Raw genomic sequence first — 25,936 nt, forward strand, 5'->3', positions numbered from 1 at the left:
AACAAACCCCTACCCGACAACCAAAAAACCGTCCTCGTTCGAAAAAAACGACAATCGAGCAATGTCGAACGCGGGCGGGAAGATTAGTAGTTTTCATGACGCGGATGGAAACGTCATTGATGTTGTGAACGTGATTAAAATGTTGGGTGACGTGGTTCTTTGCTGGCGTCTTTCAATGTCGTTGAGATGCTCCCTGAACCTGTCGGCGAGCCGCCTTTCAGTCTCACCGATGTAGAGCATCGAGCAGACTGTACAGCTAAGAGCGTAAACGAGATTGGACGTCGTGCGGGTGAAAGACCCTTTGATCTGGAAATCTCACTTCGGACCACGCACCAGTAGATCACCAGACACAAAAGCGCAAGTGTTACACCGCGGGTGATTGCACTTTTGGGTACCCTCGTAAGTCGCGCTGGCGTCATGTCCCGACAAGGGGCTAGAAACAAGGATAGATCGCGCGTTATTATCACGGTGGTAACAAAATCTAGGCGGATCACTGAAAATATGGCTTGTGTCTGGGTCCATCTGTAAAAGGTGATAGTTTTTCCGAATAACAGTTTCGATTCGATGAATTTGCGGATGATACGTCAGGACGACAGAAGGCCTCTCAGTAGCGGGCTTCTTGGGGTGAATGGCAAGACCATCATCGCGTGTAACAGCAGAGGCCTTGGTAAGAGCAAGCTGTAGAACCTTGTCAGAGTAACCTCTTGCCGAAAAACAATCGCGCATTTCGATGGCCTTGCTTACTGACGACGGTATCATTTGGCCATTTTAAACTTTAGCTTCCTTTGCCATAAATAGATGGCACCACGATCTCCAGTAAAGTCGTTTTTTTCGAAGAATCGGATAGATTCATGGTCATCTCTAATAACAAGGGCCTTTTCATAATGCAGGTGTCAATGATAGAGCCGATAGTTGCTTTAACTGATCAACCAAGGTTTCATTGAAAAATGAAACGCTCTAAAAAAGAAAAAACGCTTACTTTAACAAATTACGGTGAATTATTGTTTCTAAACTTTAAGTGTATAATATATATCTTACGAGAGTAGTATCTATCCATGTCATTAATATCAAAAATAAATAGACATAAACAGAAAGTCTCGCATTGGAGGCAAAGTTCGCGCCATGTAATCTGAGAAACTACTTTAACCCCTTTCAGCGGTGCCGACCCCCTTCGCGGACCGTTACAAATTTAGGGCATTGCAAGAGGTACATGCGAAAACTGGTTTTAAAACGTCGCTCTCCGCGAAATAGCTAGCAGCTAAGTGCGTAGTCTCCGCGCGCACGTGTGTACCAAAATCAAAACTTAATGTTTTAGTTTTGTGTTATAATGATGGAAAATTCTCGGAGAATTATGGATGTTATTATTAAGAATTATGCTGAAGACGTAAACGTATTTATTTCATCCCATTTTCTTAAAGGAATTATAAATCCGAATATTTCAGTGTTCGGTTCTTTCTCTTCCACAGATTTTGGATATTCAGTTACTAAGCCTAGGTCTACCTTATCTACGTCTTCTAACGCTTTGCTTTTTTTTAAATATCTTCATTGTTTTCAATTTCAACGAGTTCAGTTTGAACTCCAGTCGTATGCAACTCTTTTATGTATAAATTACATTGACTTGCCTGGTTTTTAGAATTTTCTGGCATTAATGCTGGGGTTTTTTTCCGAGCCATTTAGAACCGAAAATTAAGCGGCCGATCGAAAGAGCTTATAGGAAATCCCGCCAGGGTGTTTAGCATCGCGAAACACTACTTTTACAAATTTCCGACCAAAATTTTCCAATGCTTTACAGGCGATCTGATTGGGTGGCACTCAAAGGGTGGGAAGCATTGGGGGTTTGCACCTTAGATTTCATGGAAACCAAAGGGAAAGGTACAGAATACCGCAAATGCGAGACTTTCTGTTTATGTCTATTTATTTTTGTTAATATGAAACACGTAAGTTGGCAGACTCGACGCGGATTCCATTGGACTCGAATTTCCCGCCAAATCGCGGATGGGTACACTGCATCACTATTACTTCGCTTAAAGTTGACAATTGTAAAAATTACACTGCATAGGCATATTTACCATATTTTAGCGATGAACAATTTTTTCTTCCCAAAACGATTTTTGAAAAATCAACGGGAGTCTGCGAAGGCACATGTTTCAATCGTATGACATTATCAAGATAGGTAGATTAATCCTTCTCTAGTAGGTGATACATTGTTTACTTCTGCTATTATAAACACTGCATTTGTGTTTATTTTCGAATTTGAGTCGTAAACACGTTTTATCTCGTATTTTTCGCCATCATTCTAACGTGGCAATAATGAAGGAATTTTAAACCGTCTAAGCTCCTTCAAAATTGGTCGCTTTCTCGGGAGAGAACACTGGATTGGGAGATATATTTGAGGTCTCTGGGAGACCGTTTTTGGCTTGTTGCCGCGAAACGAATATCTATGATAGACGTAAATCACGATCCCTCGTGGAGCACGTGGCGCCATCTAAGCTCACTGGCCGCTATATTTCGGAAATAAAGGCTTGACACAATGCTCGTTTAACTAGAAATTTAACTCTAACTTTGAATCCGTTAAATGATTAATTGCCTGAAACATCATAGTTGTGAAATGACCTCAGTGACTATTGAAGTGGCGAAGAAATTAGGATGGCAGGCATGCCATAAATAAAAGTTCTTATTTTTTTCCAACCCCCAACTTCAAAAAACCTTCCGAGGCCGGGAAGTCGTTGCAATTTATTTTACCGTCAAATCTGAAAACTCGTATTACTCAATGGCTTTGCGACAAAATAGCATTTTAGTGTCGTACTTATACGAATTATATTACTTGCGGTATTTTGAAAGATGCAGTGGGAGGCCGCTAACGCAGACGCTTGAAGCGAAACACAGTAGCGGTAGAGGGATATGAATACTTTTCCCTAAGAGATATATTATATACTTCTGACGGTATGCATGAAAAGAATGGCAAACGTGTGATCGTAATATAGGCTCCACTCGGCACAGTTCCAGATGATCGTTTTTTCCTTTGCAAGGAAGAAAGGGTTTCGATTCAGCGGTCGCCTCCAGCTCTGTTATCGCCTCCAGCTCTGTTAGGGTGAGTCCCAGATTCCTACGTTTTCCATTATATTTTAATATTCAACAGGGCAAATCGAGTGGTCGGGCACGGGGGGGGGGGGGGCGCGAAAGGTCGTCGGTGGCTGGAAATGTGAAGGTGAAGCCGCTGAACTAGCTTCACCTCTTCACGGAAAAAGGGGTAGAGGCATGGCGAAAAAAGAGACAAAATTTACAAGGTTTGGGGATTTGTTACAGGATATGTGTCGCCATCTATCTGTCGTCGGAGGTGGGGAAAACTTGTAGTTGCGTGGAGGGGATTAAAAGTGTGGAACATGATTTTGCTCTCCTAACAATTTACCCGGCCTTCCGCCATTTGCATTGATCCGCTAGCATAGTTAGCGGAAAAACTGAGCTTCCCCTCCCGAACCTGTCCAAGGCGGAGGAACCGAGAGACAATAGACAGGTAAAGCCACGCCTCTAAATCGTGAACTCGGAAACTTGTACCTTTATTGGATACAATCTATACTCCTACAATTTGCAATAGGTGTTTTCATGGTTTGAGTCTATTTGATCGATTCCCAAATGATCGAACGGGTCCCATTTGATCGAATTTCCATTTGATCGAATGGCATTTGATCGAACGAAATTTGATCGAAAGCTACTGTAGGGTAAAACTACTAGTTTTTGGGAGTAAATCGAAAAGGCAACGGTGCATACGCGCCTACGGCGCGCGTACATCAACCTAACCTAACCTAACCTGACCCTATTTATATATATCAAAAACAACGGGCCGTTATCGTCGATGTCATAAAAAATTCCATCATATAGTGTATAAAGTAAAAATCTCTTCATCTTTGTGGCTTAATACAGTTAAAGCAATGAATTATTCCATCATTATTCCTTCTGCACTTAAGCAATGAATTATTCCATCATTATTCCTACTGCACTTAAGCAATGAATTATTCCATCATTATTCCTTCTGCACTTCATATTGACATTCGGTAAAATAAAAACATACCAACTGGTACTATAAATACTTTTGAATTCGATCAAATAGTATTCGATCATTTGAAGGTTCGATCTTATGAAACAAATGACAAATGGGATTCGATCAAATGGAATTTCGATCAATTGCAACGTATAATGATCGACTGTCGATCACATATTTTTCGATCAAATGGACCAACACCGTTTTCATTAAATCCGGCTGTGTTGTTTTTTGCCCCGACAATAATTTTCCCCTTAGTCTTTGATGGGAGTTCAGTTCCGTACGTTCCAGTTCTAAGACCGTCGGCACGACTCGCAAGAATGTACGTCAACAAGCTGTCAAACATGTTTCCCGAAATATCAATAAAAACCAAAGACTACAGAGTATATCACCTCCTAAGCAATTCTTTAATGGGGATTTTATGAAAACACCTATTCCCCCTACGCGTTTTAGAACAGTGATGGGCAATTTTGTGCTAACTCTCACTCCACCTCATTCCCGTTTCTAAAATTTTAAACTCAAACCCATCTCCTCTCAACGAATTTCGCTAATTAATCTAACCTCGCGCACACTCCCGCTAGTTTCGTTCAAAAATCTGATCTCATCTCACGCTCTTTCCGTTTATGGAAGTCATAAAATATCTCGTTTCAATCTCCTCTCTCTGTCTCTGATCTACATACTTTGTGAAACTCCTCTCACGCTCCTCTCCTTTTGAAGTTTTGCGCATCTCACCTCCTCTCAGATACTCACACTGTTCTCATAGGGGTAGAACAACGACCATCACTGGCCGCTGGCCACATTAGATTTATTGTACGTTTGGGCTTTGTTAAAAACGTGTCAAGGTTAACGGTAATAGTTAGTGTAGGGAGTGTACGCATTGTAACCCGGCCACCTGGATTAATGGCTTTAAAAGTCGCTTGATGACTTAGGCCTTAGGTGGTACCTTGGGTACTAGCCTAGCTGATTATTATTATTATTATTATTGGCCAAAGTTACATAATTATTTCCAAGAAGGTCATGTTTTTATAATTCATTTGTTTTGGTTTTCTTACATCTTAATTCAAACTCACCTCCTCTCACCACCGCAAACTAACTTTTTAGCTGATCTCCTCTTATCGCATTTCACTAATTAAATTACCCTCGCTCACACTCCAAATACATTCTTTGAAAAATCTTATTTCCACTCATTCTCCTCTCACTTAAATTCATAGCTTGGAAAAACTCATCATGCTCCTATCCATTGGAAGCTTAGAGAATCTCACCTCCTCTCTATTGCTCTCACGGAACTCACGGTGAGAAGAGAGTGCTTTTAAAATGCGGGATTAACCGGTCTTATAAATTCGTCGGGGCTGCAGCGCTTTTCTCCGTTGGCGGAAAATACCGAAACTAACTAGGAGACATCCCGAAGTGTAACCCACCGATTTTGTTCAAACTCGGGGGATTGGTAGACCTTAATGTATCATGATAAATCCTAAAGGGAATTTATTCAATGGGCAACCGTTTTGCCATGGCAACGAAAAATGTTTATCACAACACATAATATTAAATTTTCCCATTGAAAATAACATGGGATTTTGACCTCAAATTTATCAATTTTGATGTTTTTTTGTCAATTTTTATCTATTTTTTCTATTTTTGGCATTTTCCAAATTTTGAAATTTGTTCAAATTTTTCACAGGGGGTCCTAGGAATCGGTCAGAATCCCATGTTATTTTCAATGGGAAAATTTCCATTTGTTGTTGTCAAAAACATTTTTCGATGCCATGGTAAAACGGTTGCCCATTGAATAAATTCCCTTTAGGATTTTTCAAGTTACATGAAGGTCTACCAATCCCCCGAGTTTGAACAAAATCGGTGTGTTACACTTCGGGTCGTCTGCTTGTAATTCCAATTTATCTGAGAGGGGACGCCTATTTCTTCCCCTGTTATAACTCCGAGTATTACCAAAAGAATATAATATATCTATAATAAGTAAGTATTGATCTTCCTATATTGTTGCTGTTAATCGCTTGAAACATCTACCCGGTAGATTATTTGCGCTAGTAGATTCTACCTTTCGGGAGAAACAATAGTGCGATTTCTTGGGCAATGTTACCTGCCACTGCCATAGACTAGTAACGACTAGTGGAGAGTTGCCAAGCTTCATGATTTATACGGTCGTTGGCGCAACAGACTATCATTAAAAATTGCGTTTGGACAACAGAAAATTTCATACTTACGTTTATTAGGTTAATAACAATATGGCGGGCAAAATTTCTTATTGTTGTGATTTTAAATACGTTGAGAAAATATCAGTTAATATTTATATTTTACATCGTTAGGCGGAGTAAAACACTCGGTAAATTTTTAGTAGTCAGTAATTTGGCGGGAAATTTGCGATCATTATAATGTGCCTCAAGCCGCCGAAGTTTCATGTTTAATTTTAATGGCCTAGTTGGGTAAAAGATAACCTATATTACTTATTGGTATTTGTGATGAAATCTACGCCCTCTTTCGATGACTGGTGAAAACATTGAATGTTGCCGTATAATTCTTAATTTTGTCTAAAATCCACTTACGTTTCGATTCAAAACTTTTGAAGTTTGAAAGGTTCGTCCTGACAAAAATATATATCATATATATATATGTATATATACTTTTGATCCTGATCTCTTGAAATGTATCCAAAACCATCACCCGAAAATGGTCGCGTAAATTGACACCTTTTCAATACCATTTTGCGAATCTATATAAACTTCAATACACTAAAACAACAGTTTCTAGGATGCGCCATACTTAAGGATGTTATGTTACTTATGATTTCATGGAGCACTAAACGGTGATAATGTAATATATTTAGAATGAACGTTACAATTTTGTAAATGTTTATGATCTTGCAACATATATTTACAACCGTAATAGACAAGTAAATTATTAGAACTATAAATCAGCTTTTATCATCTATACTTTTCTACTGTTTTGACTGACGAAAGTGGTTTTGTGTGTTTATGTATGTAAGTTATGTATGTGTGAATGTAGATGTATATATTCCTGTCTGAATGACCGTCAAGGGCAAATGAAAATACTTGCAGAAACAGTCCGAATCTAGTTTATACATTGAAAGGTCAAAGGGCAAAAAAAGTGGTGTTCGGAAAACTAATTGGCAGAATCTACTCAAACTGCACCGTCACACTGAAGATCATACTTCAAGAGTAGCACGGCAGCGCCACCGGTGGGCTCCCACAGAACTAGATCCAGAATTAAAGTTTCCCCCTTTCCCCAGCGTCACGGTGGTGCCGTTCGAGCAGTCTCTGCCACGTAGTTTTAGCCCTTGACATTTTTAATGTCATTTAAAGAATAAGCATATCAATCAATTGGTTCAAAGCCACGGCATTGATTTACAATAACTGTTTATAAAAAAATAGGAAATCCGATTAACATTACGGAAACCAATTAGGCAAGAACAGAATTGGAGTTTTTTTTGTTTAAAGTTGTTGAAAAAATGGTTTGAAGTTTAAAGTTTACAAGTGCATTTCCCCTCTCTCAAGACTCAGTCGAAGATCCGAAAGTATACAGCTGGATGAAATAAAAATACGTCTATATTGGCATTTTATTTAGCATAGAAATATTGACAAGAGAGAAGCTCGTTTCACAGGGATAATCCCATTAGAATACAATTATTAAATACCCGAAATCTTACCAGACTGCACCAATAGTCTGTAACGTAAAAATGTCTAATTATTGAGATTGTTTATGCTATTTACATACAGAGCCCGGTAGGGGGGAAATCTCCCGCGTCTGTTTTCGCCAAAACCCCTCTTGGAAGTTTCAGTCATAATTTGCCCCGGAATATCTCTGAACGGCACATTATATAAAACCATAAGACTATCAAGGCCCCTTAAGTTTGAATTGGGCATAAAGGCACATGCTTTCAGTACTAGGCTACCTGGCGGAGAAAAATAGAAAATCCTCGAAATACCCCGTCACCCCTACCACCAAGAACGCAAATAGGTAGTAAGAACTTGGAACCTTAACATTCGCCCATGCTGCCTTGTTGTTATACTTTTAGAAGCAGTCTAAGCAGTCGACGGCTCTCTCTCTATGTAAAAATCCATTACACCAAGGCCCACTTTAGGCTTAAGCCATGGGAAAAGTATAACTTCATGGCGCCACCATTTAAGTTTTTCATAGTTCTTAGTACCTCTATGCGTTCTTGCTACCACCTATGCTACCTCTTGCAATCCGGTAACACGCATTGGGGGATTTGTGCATAAGTTTCAGTGTTTCACCACCAGATGGATTCATGTCATTAGCCTAACGTTAATATCCCATTCGTTTCCAACTGAGGGGGGGGGGGAGGCTTGATAGTCTTATGATAAATCAGTGTTAGAAGGGCGTTATCTAGTACAAGGGCTGTACAGATGTTCTTTCGATAGGAGTTTTCTAAAACACTTCTAAGCTGGGCGAAGTAGCGGCGCTTATAGTGGGCTGGAGTGGGCTTTAGCCCCCCTGCATTTCTGAGGAGGGGCCACATATTTACTTATTTATTTATGAATTTTCTCTATCTCTAGAAATTTGTTTTATTGCCAAGAAACTTTTCTGAAAAAATATCTTTTATTAAAAATACAGATAAGCGATTATGATATTAGTTGGTAGTTGTACAATCGATTTTTGGTTAGGGATGCTCAAGTATTCATTTGGGGGTGCTGAGCATCCCCTGGCGCCACCCCTTATACGGACCTGAATATACACCGTATCTATCTATCTATATAATATATACATATTTGGCTTTGATTTGGTGAGAGGATTTTAAAAATATAAGTTTCTGGACGATTGCGCCACCTGGTGGCTACTTCACTAACGACGTAAGTTCACTTACAGGTGGCGCTACATGTCCTTCTTTTAATATATCAGAAATATATCATAATTTGATTTTTATACGAAGTAAGCTTGTATCTGGACTTTAATAACCCTATCAAAAATTTCGATTTAAGTTGAAAACATCTGATATTCGGCCATTTCAGCCAAATTTAACCCTAAAGATTGCATCGAAACATTCTTCGGTAATTGGTGAGAATATTTCTAAAAAGTTTCAGCTCGGTATCTCGTGGAAGTTTTAAGAAAATAATTTTTAAATTGACGAATAAAGTACGCGGAAATCACGGTTGGCATCCAAACATTTTAGTTGAATTTTTACCAATTTAAAATACAACGAAAGAAATGATAATACTTATTATTTTATTCGTTTGAATACAATTGCAAATTATCGATAACATCAGAGTTTTCTGAGTGGAATGCGGATGTTGTTGCGCTACAAATTCACCTCTCTATTTTCTGTAGCAAAGATGTGTATTTGTGGTTCAGCCAATAATTGACGTACTACACTTCTACTTGTGGTAAATTACAATTCTTTAGATTCTTGAGTCGCAAGCTTAATGATTAGTTCGAGATTACAGGGCATTGCCTGATTATGCTCCTTTGAGGCCCTAGGCGCAATTTTATCATAAGGAGCTTTTAAGTAAAAGTGGTCACAGGGTGAGATGATTCCAAAGATCTATTAAAAACGTCTGATAAATTAACGAGGACACTGGTCTAGGTTTCGTACGATATTTTCGGAATGATCTTCCCGGACTTTTCCGGCTTGTTCGCTCAGCACGCTGACGGGTTTGAAACTAACGAACAAGCTGGTGACTCTAGAAATAAATTACATCGCTAGGACATCCAGCATCGTTCGTACACGACCTGGAAAACCTGAAGAGACAGGTAATTTTAAAATGGTTATAAAATATCAGGGAATTGGAAAATGGCCCCAATAAATCAATCAAATGAATTGTTGAAAGATGTGATAAATATATATATGAAATGTTCTGCAAAATTTACCTCAAACCTTTCATTTATTGTACAAAAATGGTCAGAGAAAATTTGGAAGATTGGTCATGCAGATAAAACTTAGAAAGGTTCGGGAAATTCATTCCAAAAATTGGATACCGTTTTACGATTACGTTGACTCCGTTGTCAGATGTTGTTGAACCCTATTTTACGCTTGTTGTAATTTCTTTAAAATATCGTCTGTCTCGGCGTCTGCAGCTAGGCTTCCTCCGTACGGCGACGTCTCGTGACCGTCGGGAATCCATATCTGTACTTGGAATCAGCCTTGGAAATAACGGTGGTCAGGTGGTCAAAGACCAGTTAATTAATTGTTCAGACCAGTTTATTTATTCAAAATTTGGGGGGTCACTGGTCACCGTGTCCAGTTTATTAATTCAAAATAATAACAAAAAACAGAAGGTGACCAGTTTAATAATTCCAAATAATAGGAGATGACCTATTAATTCAAGGTTTATATCAATTTGGATTTCCCTATTCACTGGATTTCTATGTACAGCGACCCCTCTTACTACCGCCGGGGCCGCACGTCGAGGTTTTATGTAGAGTCCCTTAGTTGAAGTTCACTCGCATCCCTCGAACGAGTGGAACTGTCTAACCCCCCTCTGGCCTCAAACCCTCAATCCTCTAGTCTCGCTTTCCCCCGAGTACGGTAGGCTACCTGGCTACGCTGTAACGGACCGCGGACTCTGGAGTTACGGGGCCTAGAGAAATAGAGGTAATACGGTAAATTACGAGGGTCTTCTAGGCTCTGGTAGTAGTCTTAGGTGAGATAGTACTATATTGTAATATTCTGGTGGTACACGTAAAATAAAGTTAACTATTTTGAATACGTGTAAAGTTAATGTTACCAACATAATCTAACTTCTAAACATGTTGTATATGTTTTTTAGGCCTATAAATGACATTAGAACATTTTATATAAGACCAGTTTAATAATTCATAAGCTAGGGGGTCACTGGTCATAAGGACCAGTTTAATAATTCATATGCTAGGGGGTCACTGGTCATAAGGACCAGTTTAAAAAAAACCTTATTTCCAAGGCTGGAATGCTTATGGCGGCAGATATTCGTCTCAATGTGGCTGACGGTTTTATTGCCATCACAATGTTAACTTAACGCGCAAAGGGGATTTTTTATCTCGTAGGCGGGGCCAAAGCCGTCAGAGTGATCTAACATACGCGATACGGCAGGATGAGCATTCCAAGTAGAGGTATGGATTCCTGTCACCATTGATTAACGAAATAATTTGCTCCTCCAGCCGATAACTTCGTTGACATCAAAACGAAATACGCGAAAAATCTTACAGTATAGTAAACGGTCTCAACGTTGAGTTCGTTGAGGGTTACTGAACGCATCCACGGTGTTCCTTTCCTAGTTATAGATAGCGAGCTCTTTTGAAGGAGCAGCAACGGTAAACAATTCAAGCCCTATTTATTTAACCGTCTATATCTGACGGTAGAAAATACAGGGTGGAAAACTCTGTTTTTTTAAAAAGAACAAAAACACGGTTTTTAATTGTTAAAGACACAATTCGTTGTCTTAAACTGTTTTTAATTTAAAATAAAAAGTTTAAAAAACATTGTTTAAAACACGTCTTTAACTTTTCTTCATACTTACTTATCAATAGAAGGATACATTTTTAGATAAAGAAGTATTTTACAGCGGGCTAGCAATAGATTTATTAGCCCCCTACGTCGTCATAGCTGTCAGCTACGTTATATAAGCCCAGGAATCCATACCTCTACTTGGAATGCATATCGCGGCCGACTTTCGTCTCGATGTGGCTGACGGTTTTTTTGACGTCACTATGTTAACTTAACAAACAACTACGTGAGAGGGGAGCGCGCGCAGAGGGGATTTTTTTTCTCTCGTAGGCGGGGCCAAATCCGTCAGAGTGACCTTACCATACGCGATACGACAGGATTAGCATTCCAAGTAGAGGTATGGATTCCTGATAAGCATAATGGGAGATATCAGGAGAAGCAGTGAAAAAGGATATTGTTCATTTAAACAATTTAATCAAAGCCTGATATTTTAAAAATATACTTCTGCTCTTGGGTAGATACGTTTTATAAGTAAACGGACCAGGATAAGAACGAAGGTCAAGACAATTAATGAAATATCGTAGAAGCATCTAAGTTCAATAAGTATATCCAGAAGATAATTATAGACTCCAGATGCAGGAAAAGTACCTAACTCCAAGTTCCGATGTAGTTTTCTTTGTCTTGAAAACGTAGATCCTATTGTTGTCTATTAGTCTGACGTATTACCTGAATCAGGACCTTTTTAAATAAGTCTCCTTTTTACACACAATCCGTCCGGGATTTGTGTGTACTGGGCCTACATACAGCGTAGCCGATGCCGCCGTACTCCACATAACTCTCCAAGAATTAGGCTTAGAAGGGCCAGGGATATCTTGATCGAAAGGACATATCATGCCCTCGGTACTCCGTTATAAATTTTTGAAATCGGAGGCCAAAAAGTTTATAATTTTTCCATTTAAGTGCTTTTCGCGATTTTCGACTTTAAGTCTACTTACTTTTTTTTTAATTAAGACCGACTTGGTTGAAAATTATATATTTAGTTAGTACTGATCATTTCTGCACTATGTTTTCGGTTTCATTAGGAAATTTTAATTTTAAGTGAGATTACTGGCCAATTGGCGTGACCTCATAACCCGCGTACGCACTATTGTCATATTTGAATTTCGTACCAATTGATACAGGCGCCATCTAACTCGAAAAAACATGGTTACCTTATTTCTAAAACCAGCTAACTCAAAAAATTCAATTTCGACAAAATTCCTCTTGGATTTATTAAGTACAAAATGATTGAACATTGGTTCAAATTTAAATTTAATATTTCAAATATATTTAATACATCGGGGGGATTGTGTGTATTTAAATGTCCGTGACATCTTATTGAATTTATTATTAAAGGAAAAGTCCAGGTTTGGTAAAACTTGGGTCTATTTGAAAGATCATGTTTAAATATACTCAAAAATATCAGTCGCAAAATTGTATCTTTTTTTAATGACGAGAAATTAATTTTTAATCGAGCGAAATTTACCGCCAAGCGATCTGCCATTTTTTGTTTCGGGGTGACGTTTTAGGACTTTAATCACGCGCTGTTCGCGCTATAACAGGCTTTAACTGCGCTCTGTTCCCAGCGCTTGCTTGCTCCGCGTGCAGTCTGCGGAGGGAAGGCGAAATAAAATGGCAGCTCGCTTGGCGGTAAATTTCGCTCGTTTAAAAATTAATTTATCGTCATTAAAAAAAGATACAATTTTGCGACTGATCTTTCAAATAGACCCAAGTTTTACCCAAGGTGATTATCGAAATACACCAACATGTGGCGTATAGAAAACTGTTTTACTTCACAACTTCCATATATTTTATTCTAAAAAGACAAGAATATCAATAATCAATCAATCAATCAATAATCAGCTAGGCTAATACCCAAGTCATCTTGCGACTGTTAATGCCTTTAATTCAGGTGGCCAGGTTAAAATGCGTAGGCAGGGCCGTATTAAGGCTTGTGTCATGGCACAGGGGCTCCCTAGGTTAGGGGCCCCGTCACCTTGAATCCAAGATGGCGGCCATTTTATGTGCAAAAGTTATCATTTTATTGTTTTTCGGAACTATAAATTAAGCTTTCGACCAAAATTATAGCGGTTTTTACGTTCTTAGGTGTTAAGATACATTCCATATTTTTTCCGTTTACTTCCGCCACATTGAATCCAAGATGGCGGATTTTAAATGTAACCCCTGTTCAAAATTCCATTTTCTTACTTTTAACAGCGGAAGTAGAAGTTTAATTGCTAGTTACATTCACAACCCACAATAAAAAACTCTTAACTCGATCATCCACCATCTTGAATCCAAGATGGCTGCCATTTCATTACGTCATAGATCGATTTACAATTTTTAACGGGCAAAAACGACTTTAAAGGGGTAAAATTCATCCGAGGTAACGTTGTGATGGCGTTATTTGTTAGTAGATGGCGCTCTGATAGCAACATGACGTCATAATTTTGATTTTCAACGATTGGTTGAAAGTTTTCAGTTTTTAGTGGAGAACGGTTTTGTCGAGATTTAAAATACAAAATTATCTTCCCCGATTGGATAGTTTAAAATTGTATTATAGCGCCATCTATGGCGGAGAGTTTTAACTACTGTTCAAATTAATTGTTAATTTAAAGTACAAAAATTATATATTTTTAATACAAATTTAAAGTACTATAATTTAGTAATTAATTAATAACTTATTAAAACAGTTAATTTTTCATAAACTTTATAGTGTCGCCATCTACCTCAAACATTATTATTGGAAGGTACCTCGGGTGGATTTCGCCCCTTTTTGCATATTTTCCTTTAGGCAATATGTGAATGCTTCTAAAGGTTCATTTTTTTCTGAAATTCCAACTGAGCTATGGAGTGAATGAGGTGAGTTGAAAATATGGGGGCCCACATCGAGGTAAAACTTCCACGTGACAGCAAACTAGCTTCATCGCACCATGATGCGGCCATCTAGATAACTAAAATATTTTTGGTTGCGCGCGTAATTAATTTCTTAGCCACAACATCTCCACAATGGCAAGGTTTTCACTGTTTTTGCTGATCATTTTATATCTAATTTAGCTATAAAGTTTATAAAATTGGAAGTTATTGTGTTTATACAACCTGAAAAAGCTACGATAAATCAAATGAATAGCGAGCCAACGAAATATAATTCTATCCTGTGCCAAAATATTTGACCACGATACCCCCTTTTTTTACCCCTCTAATTCTCCCACCTGGGGGTGGAGGAGTTCTCGCGTGGGGTGGGAATCGCGCGCCTCATTTCTATTTCTTCCATGCTATTTTATATTTATTTTTTAGAAATAAAATCGAGATAGCCACACTTTAATAGGCTATTTATATTCTTAGTATCCGGTATTCTCTACCTATTTGTTTTGTTTTGTTTTCATTCGTCTTATTAAAATAAAGGGGAATCTATTTTTAAGTGAGCCCCATAGCACAAAACCGAATGTACACTGATCGGCCATACCAGGAAGAAAAAACGGGGTGTGGAGTGGGAGGCTGTCAGCTAGAATGGGGGCGGGATGACATTTTCAGTCGGATACTATGACAAGCTCTTCGATGCAGGGCGTCATTTGAAAAATATCTAACGGTTGCATTTTCCCCTCGCGACTAAGTCCTAACACCTTAGTCGATTACGCTTATATTGTTAATGCACCGTTCAACAGTTAACTATGGATATAAAACGTTTTCTATAATAACCATTGAAAACAGAAACAAAATTCAACTGGGAGCTTTGTGTTATATATCAGCAAACTTTGCCAGATTCCGACAAATTGGTATGCCCAGCAAAAGACGCTTCAATAAATCATCCGCCCAGAATATTGCCCAGAAATAATATTTCTGAGAGCCAGGACCTGCAAGTCACTGTTTATATAGTGCTTGTTAAAATAATGGAGTTTTTTCACCTTTACGGCAGTAACAAGCGTTCCCCATGGCCTTCCCTTTTAACCAGTTAGCTTTTTTTGACATATTAAGGCTTAGCAAAAACACGAAGTTCTGTTTACAGGTGAAAAGGTTCCATTATTTCCACAAGCACTATATAAACAATACCTTGCGGGTCCTGGCTCTCGGAAATATTACTTCTTGGCGATTTCCTGGGAGGATGATTTATTTAAAAAGGACAAGACTACGAAACGCTGTCTAGGGATCTGATAGCTTTTAAAACAGCCAGACTTTTACATACTGATATTTACTATGATATTGTATTTAGGATCGGAGATGGACTTAAAGCTAACCTAATCACGCACAAAACAAAATATGACGTGAGTTTTCGTGGCAAATATACCCACTATAAATTAAATAGAGCACTGAAAAGTAAATTGGAAAGTAGAAAGTATTAATTTGCTCTAGAGCTTTCAGACCCGATAATTATATATCCACTCTACTATATGAAGTTGGCTCTCGTTTAAAGCCTATATATAATATACGGTTTTATTGAACTCCAGAGATGGTGGAAACTCAGGCTTATCTCCTTCACCGCCTAAAATTCAAATGATCGCTGTATCTCATTAGCTCCCTTAAATCGACGTCTTCCGACGTGATTGAGGAACACTTCTGTGACTTTTTCTCTCCCCCCCTCTCGTGCCGGGGATAAACATCTTGAGCTTAACGGTAATAGTTAGTGTGGGGAGATGTTGGCCCGAGGGCATGAAGGGGTTTCCACCACCCTCCTACGCACAGGGTTGGATTAACCCTATTGGGGCCCTGTGGCAAGTAGAATTTAGGGCCCCCAAAGAAAAATTTGGACTTCACTTTTTGACTTAAAATAATAATACACGCCTTAATACGGCCCTACCTACGCATTGTAACCCGGCCACCGCGAATTAAAGGCATTAAAAGTCGCTAGCTGACTTGGGCCTAGGCTAGTGCCTTTGGTATTAGCCTAACTGATTATTATCATTATTAAAATAGAACATGATAACCAAGGATCGTGTCAGAGTTCTGATTCTCCTTGAGCATAAATAAATAAATAAATTCTTGGTTGCACTAATAGGTTAAAATGGCTTTATGAGAATCTGATTCCCCATAAATGTTTGTTATGTACGAATAAAATAAATAACAGATACTCGATTATTAACTGTGTCACTCGGCTGAAAGACGCTTATGTTATGAATGTAAAATATGATTGAAGATACCTCTAATAACCAATTCCAGTTGTTAAGAGTATATGTCTGCGCAGTAAAAATTAATAGATTTCAATCAAATATTAAGGATTAAAATCATTTTCTAGATCCTGATGAAGTCTAAATTTTAAAATTCGTTTTGTAACCTTAGATATTTGAGCACATAGCTTTTGTCTTATTTTAAAAGGAGTGCTATAAACGTTCCTTTACGGCGATGAGTATTATTTAAGTAAGCGGGCGAATCTGCGATATTGTAACCCAGAAACGCGCTTGTTTGAATAAACAAAATTACGATAAAGATGAATTTTTATTTATACTATTACAGAAGTATAGCGTAGAGGCGCTGAATGATACGCTTTTATGGCAATGCAGATAGTGAAATGAAATCTCAACTTTTCGTTTCAGATCTGCCTTCGCGATGGTTCTCGATGTCGGCCCTGAGTTTCTGTTCCGTTCTTGTACCAGGAGAGACTCGTTTTATTCCTGGTACATGACGTGCTTATGCCTCTTAATTTTAATATTGACGAATTGCTTCGTTTCCGGAATGGGAAACGTTTTCGTGGTCATCTTGAATACTTACGGAGTCACCAGGGAAGAAGCAGCCATGCCACTTAACGTCATGGTGTCTGCCACGCAGCTTTCGGGTAAGTTACGTTCTCTTAGCTATCAACAAAGCCCAGCAACTCTTTGACAGTGTTTGACATGAACTATTAAATTTAAAATGAGTAAATCAAGTCTGAATATGATGTCCTTTAATTATAACTTCACCATTGTCACCAACTCTATATTTAATACCTCTATGGCTTCTTGAATATCAACATTTAAGTGTCCTCTTCCGGGAGCAGACCAGAGATCCTGGCAGTTATAGAGATGCGAAACTCCCTATACCCTAAGCAAACCAGTTTTTTTCAAATTTTTACCGATCGCAGCGACGCCTGTACGTGGGGAGTAATCGCAGAGATCCTAGGATTGTTACCATTGTTTACAATTTTTGCGTCTCTCGGCTTGAAACGGGCGCTTCCTTCCGGCCGAAGGGCGGCGCTGATGCTTGCATTTTTTGTCAGATTTTCGGCGGAGTTTCGCATCTCTATAACTGCCAGGATCTCTGCTTTGATGATTTTCAGTTCGTGGAATCACGTGGACATTCCAAAACCGCGTGATAACAATCTCGATCGCTATTCAAGATGAGGCGTTTCTTTAAACGCTTCTTATTTCCGATCCATTCAGCCAATTTCAATGAAACTTTACGCGATAGACAAGTCCTTTAACTCCTTTATCTAAATAATGGGATACTTAATATTAAACAGAGTTAAAGGGAATTTCAAGGGAGGTGTGATAGATCGGAAGTCGATTCAAAAAACGTCAGTGAAACGTCATCAGAGTGTAACTTTGTGAATGCTACGAACGGCGACCGAATGACGTATTTTAAATGGACTTCAACCCCACCACAGCTCTCCCTTTAAAGTCCCTTTAATACAACTAATGGCAAACCGATTTCCCTGATATTTGCCGGTTTTCTCAATGATATTTCCCTGATTTTTGAAGGTTCCAGTTAACCGCAATTAAAACCATGAGGATCAGTGTAACTTATTTCATGAATGTCATTTAAGCTTAATTTTTTCCATATATACTATATAAAATAAGTAATAAAGTCAAATCTTTAATAAGAAAATCTTATATAAGTAATAAAATTTCCTTAATTTTAAAAAAAAAATTGGAATTTCCCTGATTTTTCTGTCAACAATCTCCAAGAGGTCTGTATGAACTCTATTAAACTAACGGTTCGCCGTAAATTTAAAAACAACCGACTATATCATAGCGAGTTAAACGTTCACTGTGGCTATAGTACCCTAATTTGACAGTGGAATTCCTAATCGATATCGCCGTGAAGCTTGCCTTTTTCCTTTGAGAATGTCAACTCTAATATTATCTAGAATCATTTCGAAGATTTTGCTCTCAGAGCTCATTATAACCAAGACCTTCTTCGGAGATCATTGACTCTACATACAGAGTGGAATGCTGAAAATTATCCGATAGTTTAATATAAATAATTCACTAGACGTAACATAATATTTAGATAAAGAAATTGTTTATTGACTAAACTTGGTTATTGAAATAAGATAAAGAGTTCGGAACTAACAAGCGTTTGAAGGGAATATAACCTCAACGCATTCTTTATGGAAGACCCCGTCACAAACTAGCGCCCGAAATATCTAAAGTTATATACTGGCGGTTCTATTTCCAATAAGAAAAGTGCCCACCGCCATCTAGTAAAGCTGGGCGATTGAGATTGCTATGACGCGTTTTTGGAATGTCCATTTGACATCCCCTAATTAGAAAAACCAGTTGAGTAGCTGAAACCAAATGCGTGAAGATCGAAAGAAATTGAACTTACGATTAATTTGTTTGGCTGTTACGATTTCACTTATCTTACCTGGAATTTTGAAGGACTAATATCTGGAGCGATTCTTCACAAGCTCACTCCCCGCACAACACTGTTCCTCGTGGTGTTGACGGAGGCTGTCGGGGCGTTCCTCCAGTTTCTTCGACCGATGGATTCCGAATTCACGTGGATTATCATTTGTATGATATTGAGAGGTAATTCCATTCATAACCGAATAGAGAAGTCGTGTAACTGTTATTAGTAATAGTGAGAGCGCATGGTCATAAATTTTTCGGAATTGGTATACAGCTCTGAAAATTGAAATACACGTGCCTTGAACTACACTCTCGACTACCTAGTTTTTATTTACCAAAGTAAATAAGCAAAAAACCCGCTTGTTGCCGAGGGCGCATGCATCTTCGTTTGTGTGTGTTTTTAAAATAAAATATTCTAAGTGGCTATTAGGATTTAAGAAGTACTATGACACTTTTCACCATAAAAAATTCGTTACTTTACCACCTGAACTACACGTTATTTGCCATTTTTCCCTAATGAGAAAAAGATTAAATCGTAAAAAACGTCAATTAAAAAAATATCTTGACGTGGTTCCATATCAAGGTTGCTAAAATCGTGCAGGTTCCATATCAGGTTTTAAGAAGTACTTTGACACGTTTCACCGTAAAAACATACGTAAATTTACCACCTTTACCACCCGAGCTACAAGTGATTTACCATTTTTCCCAATAGGTAAAAAGGTAAAATCGTAAAAAACGTCAAGTAGAAAAAATATTTCGATGTGGTTCCATAACTTTACCACATTGACCATCCGAGCTACACGTGATTTACCATTTTTTATTCGTAAAGCTGCGGAGATGTGGTGTAACTTAGAAAATATTATTGTAAAATAGGCGGGTCTTTGTTCCAGTAGGTTTTTTGAAAAATAAAAATTAGGTAGTCGAGAGTTTAGTTCAAGGCATGTGTATATCAATTTTCAGAGCTGTATATCAATTCCGAACAATTCGGGTGTTTTTTTGTAACCATGCGCTCTCACTATAATAGTAAGTCAAACTAATTAATTTTTGACACCCTGTTTTTCTTTACAGTCGAATTAAAGAATTTATTTGCGCTAATAATTTGGAAATCCTACCAAGGAGATTTGCATAACGCATTTTCCATTTTATAAGCTTTATATTTCCTTCTCCAGAAAATCCACAAATCTGACAATTTTCTGAACTACCAGAATAATAATGATAATTCTAATATCCTTATGGATTCACCAGGTTATGCCACCGTGGGTCAGCGGATCCTAATAACATTTTACACACGTGTTTCTCTACTTATAAAACTAGAAATGTAAGATTTAGGTTAAAACATCAATAAAAAAAAACTTTGGAAAGATTTTGAAACAAACCCGGGGATTTCGAAAAACGGCAATAAATAGTCCTTTGTGTAAATCTAGACTTGGTCCTTATAGTAGCACTTTGCTTAAAGAACCTTTACAAATACGTCAATTTTAAAGCAAATATTCGAACTAATGATTAATTTCAATATTTTGACCTATTTCTAGGCATTGGAATGGGCATCGTTCCACCTCTGCTTATTCAAGTCGTCAGCACTCACTTCGAGAAACACCGAGCCAAGGCCCTGATGATTGTCATCTTGGGGTACTCCATTTCTGGCATAGTTCTGCCCTTCATCACGGATTCCGCCTACGAGGCGTATGGCTTGAAGGGATCCTGGCTTATTCACAGCGCCATGGTCGTTCAGTGTTTAGTGTTCGTAAATTTAGTGAGGGAAGGATGCGATCCTCTTAATAACGAGAACAGGGCGCCAAATTTACGTTCTCAGGGCGATGTCGCAATATCTCGCGATATCTCTAATCCGCAAGAACAAATTGTTACTGAAAGATGTGACATTACCAAAAACGAATGTTCCGAAATTGAGACCTTAGGACAAACTGTTATCCGCTTATCGAAAAACGTCAATTTATATATCATTGTTTTCAGCGACGTCGTCGGGCTAAGTTCGTACTATTTTTGTAACATGTCGCTCGTGGATTTCGCTTTGGACGAAGGGATTCCCTCCAAAACGGCTTCCATCATTCTGGTTGTTCACGGCGTCGGGGAACTCTTCGGTCGGTTGCCAGTGTCGTTGCTGGTCGATAAAAAGGTAGTCAATGCTGAGCTCGTTGTCGGAGTAATTATGTTTTCTTCTTCGTTCCTTTACGTTTTGCTGACTGTGTCGACGGGAAAGTACTTCGTCGTCGTCGTGTTCTTCATCGGTTTGTGCCACGGGGGCAGCCAAGTGTCGCGCACTCCTCTCTTTCCCTTACTAGGAGTCAACACCACGGCTCTCACGTACGGTTTTTCGTCGTTCGTCACTGGCGTCGTTCTGCTCTTACTACCGGAACTAATCGGTAAGCATGTCGAAAGGGCCTTAAGCAGTGGCATCTGAGACTCTAATTATAGGACTGTTCACGAGCCGAGCTGAGCGAGTTTTTTGATAGCTCGGCTCGACTCGACTAGCAAAAGCAGCGGCTCGAGCTCGTGAACAGTTCTATCTAATTATGAAGCATATTAAAATATATTAGGTAAGGTAACGATTGTCGGGTTATATTACAGACAGATATTAAACACAAATACATAAACATCTAAAAACATTTCTTATTAATACGCAAATAAAATACTAGAGCAAATATAAGTTAGCGATTATCGATACACGATCTCTTTCTATCTCTATACGTTAGTTTTGGTTTCGTTAATTTAACAGCTTTGCTCACCAACCACAGACTAGTTGTGTATCTCAAACAATCGGTCACATATACGAAAACTATCCCGGGGTTAGGTACATACCGCCTGCGCTAGAGGTATTGTCCCCTGTCGACAAATTATAGTTTTCAATGTAGTTGGTGTAACTTTTGTAAATCATCGGGCAAAACAGAAAATAAAATAGCGCCCGGAATAGCCACCTTAAATTAAAACTAAAGCGGCGTTCAGACTATTTAACTTTTAAAGGGCCCCCAAACTTATCCAACACTTTTGGGTTAGGTGTACCATTTAATTGAGATATACAACTTATGGAAATTCAACCGATGGAATTAAGATATTTCGCAACACCACTGACGTGTGAACTTGAAACATTTGACCCGTCGTCTGGTTATTATCCAATATTGCTATTATCGAAATAGCAACAGTTAATAATTTTGACAGGCTAAACCTACTATCTAAATTTCATATAGGAAACATTATAGCAGACGACAGCAAAAAATAAGAATAATTCCATTGGAGGAAGCCAAATGTTTAGCCCTCTTGTGAGGAATTGTCGTGCTGTTGCGACCCACAAAAATTAAATATAAACGCATTGTTTGGTGGAGAAGTGTGAAAAACGTAAGCTGACCAATTAATTAGTATATCAGATATGAACAAGCACGTCCGTGCACTGGCTTTGGGATACTCTTAGGCCACGGTTACACTCGACCTTAAAAAACCCGAGGGGCTGACCACTTTCCGTAATCAGTATAAAAGCCCGTAGCTTTGACTGTACTAAAGTGGTTACGTAATCGATTACAGATTTAGCACTACCAAAGGCTGTACTCGCTGTAATCGGTGTACAGAATTTAAAGAAGTGGTTAACCCCTCGAAAAAACGCACTTCCAGTTGGTTTTGATGCCAGAGTTGACCGATACGATTTTGAGAAACTTGCCGCCAAATCGATACTTTGACCCTGGCTTCTGTCTACGATCTCATTACTACAAAAACTGTCATAGGTTTTAAAGCAATAGCTAGTGTAGTTATCTGTAGCAAAGATTACTACAACCCTTCCACGCGGTTCCCGGTATCGGTGTTGAAAGCGTCGCAGTCCTTGTACAATACAGTGTTAATATTTCTATCATTATAAATAACTTGGGCTTCCAAGAAGGTCAAATAAAAATAACATACATGTATAATCATGAAGCGCTCAGGTGTATTAAGTTTAGTTTTGAGCCTTTTAATAATGCACACAAATTTAAAGCGAATTTGATATATTCCAGCAACCACAAGCCAAAGCAATTTTTGGCATAATTATGTTAAGGAAAAAACTCTTGCACTGTCTCATTGATGCATTTTAGTTGAAAACAGAATAAATAATATTTGAAAATTATTTTAACGAGTAGTCCAAGAAACATTATCAGTATGACTTTGTCCAGTGGCGTAGCCAGGGGGCGCACAGGGAGCACAAGCCCCCCGGAAACGTATGGTAGTACATTTTATTTTTTTTTACTTTTTTCCAATGGTGTCCCCTCCCTGAAACAAAATTCTGGCTACGCTACTGCCTTGGTCACTCTAAATCGAACCATGTCTTGGTCACTCTAAATTGAATAATGCGTTAGCCACTCTAAATCGAACAATGTCTTGGCCATTCTAAATTGAATAATGCGTTAGCCACTCTAAATCGAACAATGAAGCTTGAACTGGAAGAAATAATTCGTATTGCGGAACTCTATTTTCAGGCAAATTCAGGGACGAACATGAGGATTACAAATACATTTACTTAATATTTGGATCATTTCTGCTGCTTGCCTCATTGGTCCATTTTTACTCTCAGTTACGTCAACGCAAATTTCCTTTGCCGAGATGCTGGAACTGGAAATAAATGAAGCTAGAAAGACCCCCGTTAATAATTTTAATATAATACATCTATTTATTATTATATTTATGAAATAAAAGTTATTTCTTGAAGTTTTCGGGGAAGTGACTCATAAACGTGAAAAAATCAAAATACTTGTCCATGAACCTTGTCTGGGATCTGAAGGGGTGAAAGTTTAAGAGACAGGCTACGTAATGATTTTATTGTATTTTGATTTGACCAAATAACTTTGTAAATAAAGAAATAAAAGATGCGCTTTTTATTGTTTTGAGTTTTTAAGTTATTTCAATCAGGACCCGCGTGAAAGTCCAATTTTATAAAATATAAGTAGAAATATCCAGGATGAATTAAAAAAAGAAACTTAGTTTACCACAATGATGAAATGGCTTTATTATCAATGAACCTTTTCACTTTACATAGAACCACGTAGCTGTCAACTTCAGAAGCTCATAAACTACTGGATTTCCGTCTGCTAATCAGACTATTTGTTATTATAAACTGAGGAACATAATATTTAATTAATTACACACCACACCTGGATTCTTTACATCACAAAGCGTCTAAGTAGCAGACGAAAATCCTCAGATTTTAAAAACCTGGAGATTCATCCATTTCTTTCTCCGTTTCGCGAAAAACTGGTCACAGCTCAATTGGTCCTGCTAAATCTGTTACAGTTTCTGATGGCATAGATGGTTCAATAAATGGGGTAGGAATTTTTAACAGCTCCTTCAAAACGGGACGCTAGCTAGGGAAGGAAAACCGGATTGTTTGATATATGAGCATGCGCAGGGTACCATTTTTTTGCATTTTGCCGAGAAACGAATATCAATGGTAGACGTAAAACACGATCCCTCTTGGAGAATGTGGCGCCATCTATTTTTGTATTTCGGAAATAAAGGCTGAAAAAATGCTCGTTTGAATAGAAATTTTGTTCTAACTTTGAACTTGTTGAATTAAAAAGCAATTTCTTAATCGGTTGAATCACAATAGACGTGCGAAACGGTAGAAATGACTTCCGTGATTATTAATGTCACTAAGCTGTGAGGATGGCAGCCATGACGTCACGAAAAGTTCCCCTTTTTAGTTCCACATCGATATATATATATATCGAAGTGGGACGGAATGTCGTTAAGTGTTTGTTATTGTTGTTGGTTTGTCGTGGAAAGCGACTACACGGTAGATGGAGCTGCGAAAAATAATTTATATAATAAATATTATCGGTGAAACCAGGATTCGAACCCAGATTTCTGGAGAGAGACCGAAAAAAACAAATTGGTCTCATTCGATAGAACTCTTTAAAGCGCACGCAGTGCCGTTAATTTCCGCCACCTCCGACCAACCCCCTTAAAGGGAGAGTGACCGGAAAAAAAGTTGGTCTCATTCGATAGAACAATAAAAGTAAAAGATTGGAATCGTCTACGCTCGCGTCTACGTGAAAGAGTGAGACCAAAAAATCCAAAGCAGTCGAACTTATAGGGCCTGTTGCAAAAGTTTGCTTTGCTAGAATCACACATGTTAAATTCAATGGGCTAGCACTTTGGCTAGGGCTTTTGCAACAGGCCCTTAAGCTGCAAAGTATGCGACCATGGTGACAGAATCTCCGTCTTGCCATATTCTTAGTACATAAATACATTCTTGCAATAATACGATTCATGCAGATGTTAATAATCCATGTTAAATATTTAATCACCGAGATAATGTAAAATTCGAGAATGACATATTCTATTAATTTCTGTTCTGCAAAATTACATTAATGGGTATTATTTTATGAATTTCCGAATTTACATGACTTTTGGTGCCTAAACTACCCAAATTTTTGATATAAATTTCCTAAAATAAACACATTTGAATCCCAGTTTAAGAATTTCTTTAAATCATATTTCCACTAATTTCAATAATGTAAAAGAATTAGGTTCGTCGTGTTTTGCTTACCTATTTCACCTTTGATACTCTCCGTCTATCTAACGATAGGAAATCACATGGCCTCAACATTTTTTGTATTGGTTTGCCCACCCGCGTATCCTGAGGGTGGGCGGTGCCCACTCTTTAACATATGATGGTAAATTATATATCAAACAATAGGAAATCACATGGGCTCAACAGCTTTTATAATAGTTTGCCCACCCCGGTCTTCTGATGGTGGGCGGCATCCACTCTTTAACTTAGGGTGGTATTTTATATATCCAACGATAAGAAATCACGTAGCCTCAACAGCTTTAGTACTATTTTGCCTACCTGTGTCTACTAAGGGTGTATGGGTTTGCCCACCCGAATACACCGATGTGGAACTAATATTACGGCCTGGGCCGACTTGT

The 25,936-nt window shown here is 38.3% G+C and overlaps 2 protein-coding genes across 4 annotated transcripts; one reads left to right on the forward strand and one right to left on the reverse strand.

The window, feature by feature from the left end:
* Window positions 1-311: 311 nt before the first annotated feature.
* Window positions 312-3,267, reverse strand: LOC149946571 (uncharacterized). 3 transcript variants are annotated; one of them, XM_090171682.1, is made up of 2 exons: window positions 2,968-3,267; window positions 312-957 (listed from the first exon to the last, which is right to left on the reverse strand). In XM_090171682.1, the coding sequence occupies exon 2, from the start codon at window positions 757-759 to the stop codon at window positions 316-318; it is 444 nt and encodes a 147-aa protein (XP_090027808.1). In that variant the 5' UTR covers window positions 760-957; window positions 2,968-3,267; the 3' UTR covers window positions 312-315. The 3 variants fall into 3 exon arrangements, with proteins under 3 accessions (XP_090027808.1, XP_090027810.1, XP_090027809.1); XM_090171684.1 differs by lacking the exon at window positions 2,968-3,267 and adding an exon at window positions 2,825-2,921; XM_090171683.1 differs by lacking the exon at window positions 2,968-3,267 and adding an exon at window positions 1,039-1,072.
* Window positions 3,044-23,892, forward strand: LOC149946572 (monocarboxylate transporter 2-like). Its single transcript, XM_090171681.1, has 5 exons — window positions 3,044-3,091; window positions 17,018-17,256; window positions 19,061-19,210; window positions 20,563-21,411; window positions 23,485-23,892. Exons 2-5 carry the CDS (start codon window positions 17,031-17,033, stop codon window positions 23,625-23,627), a joined length of 1,368 nt encoding a protein of 455 aa, XP_090027807.1. The 5' UTR covers window positions 3,044-3,091; window positions 17,018-17,030; the 3' UTR covers window positions 23,628-23,892.
* The last annotated feature ends 2,044 nt before the right edge of the window (window positions 23,893-25,936 follow it).

The sequence above is a fragment of the Leiobunum rupestre genome, chromosome 4 (genome assembly GCF_980474605.1).
Source record: "Leiobunum rupestre chromosome 4, qqLeiRupe1.1.hap1, whole genome shotgun sequence".
NCBI classification, from domain to species: Eukaryota; Metazoa; Arthropoda; class Arachnida; order Opiliones; family Sclerosomatidae; genus Leiobunum; species Leiobunum rupestre.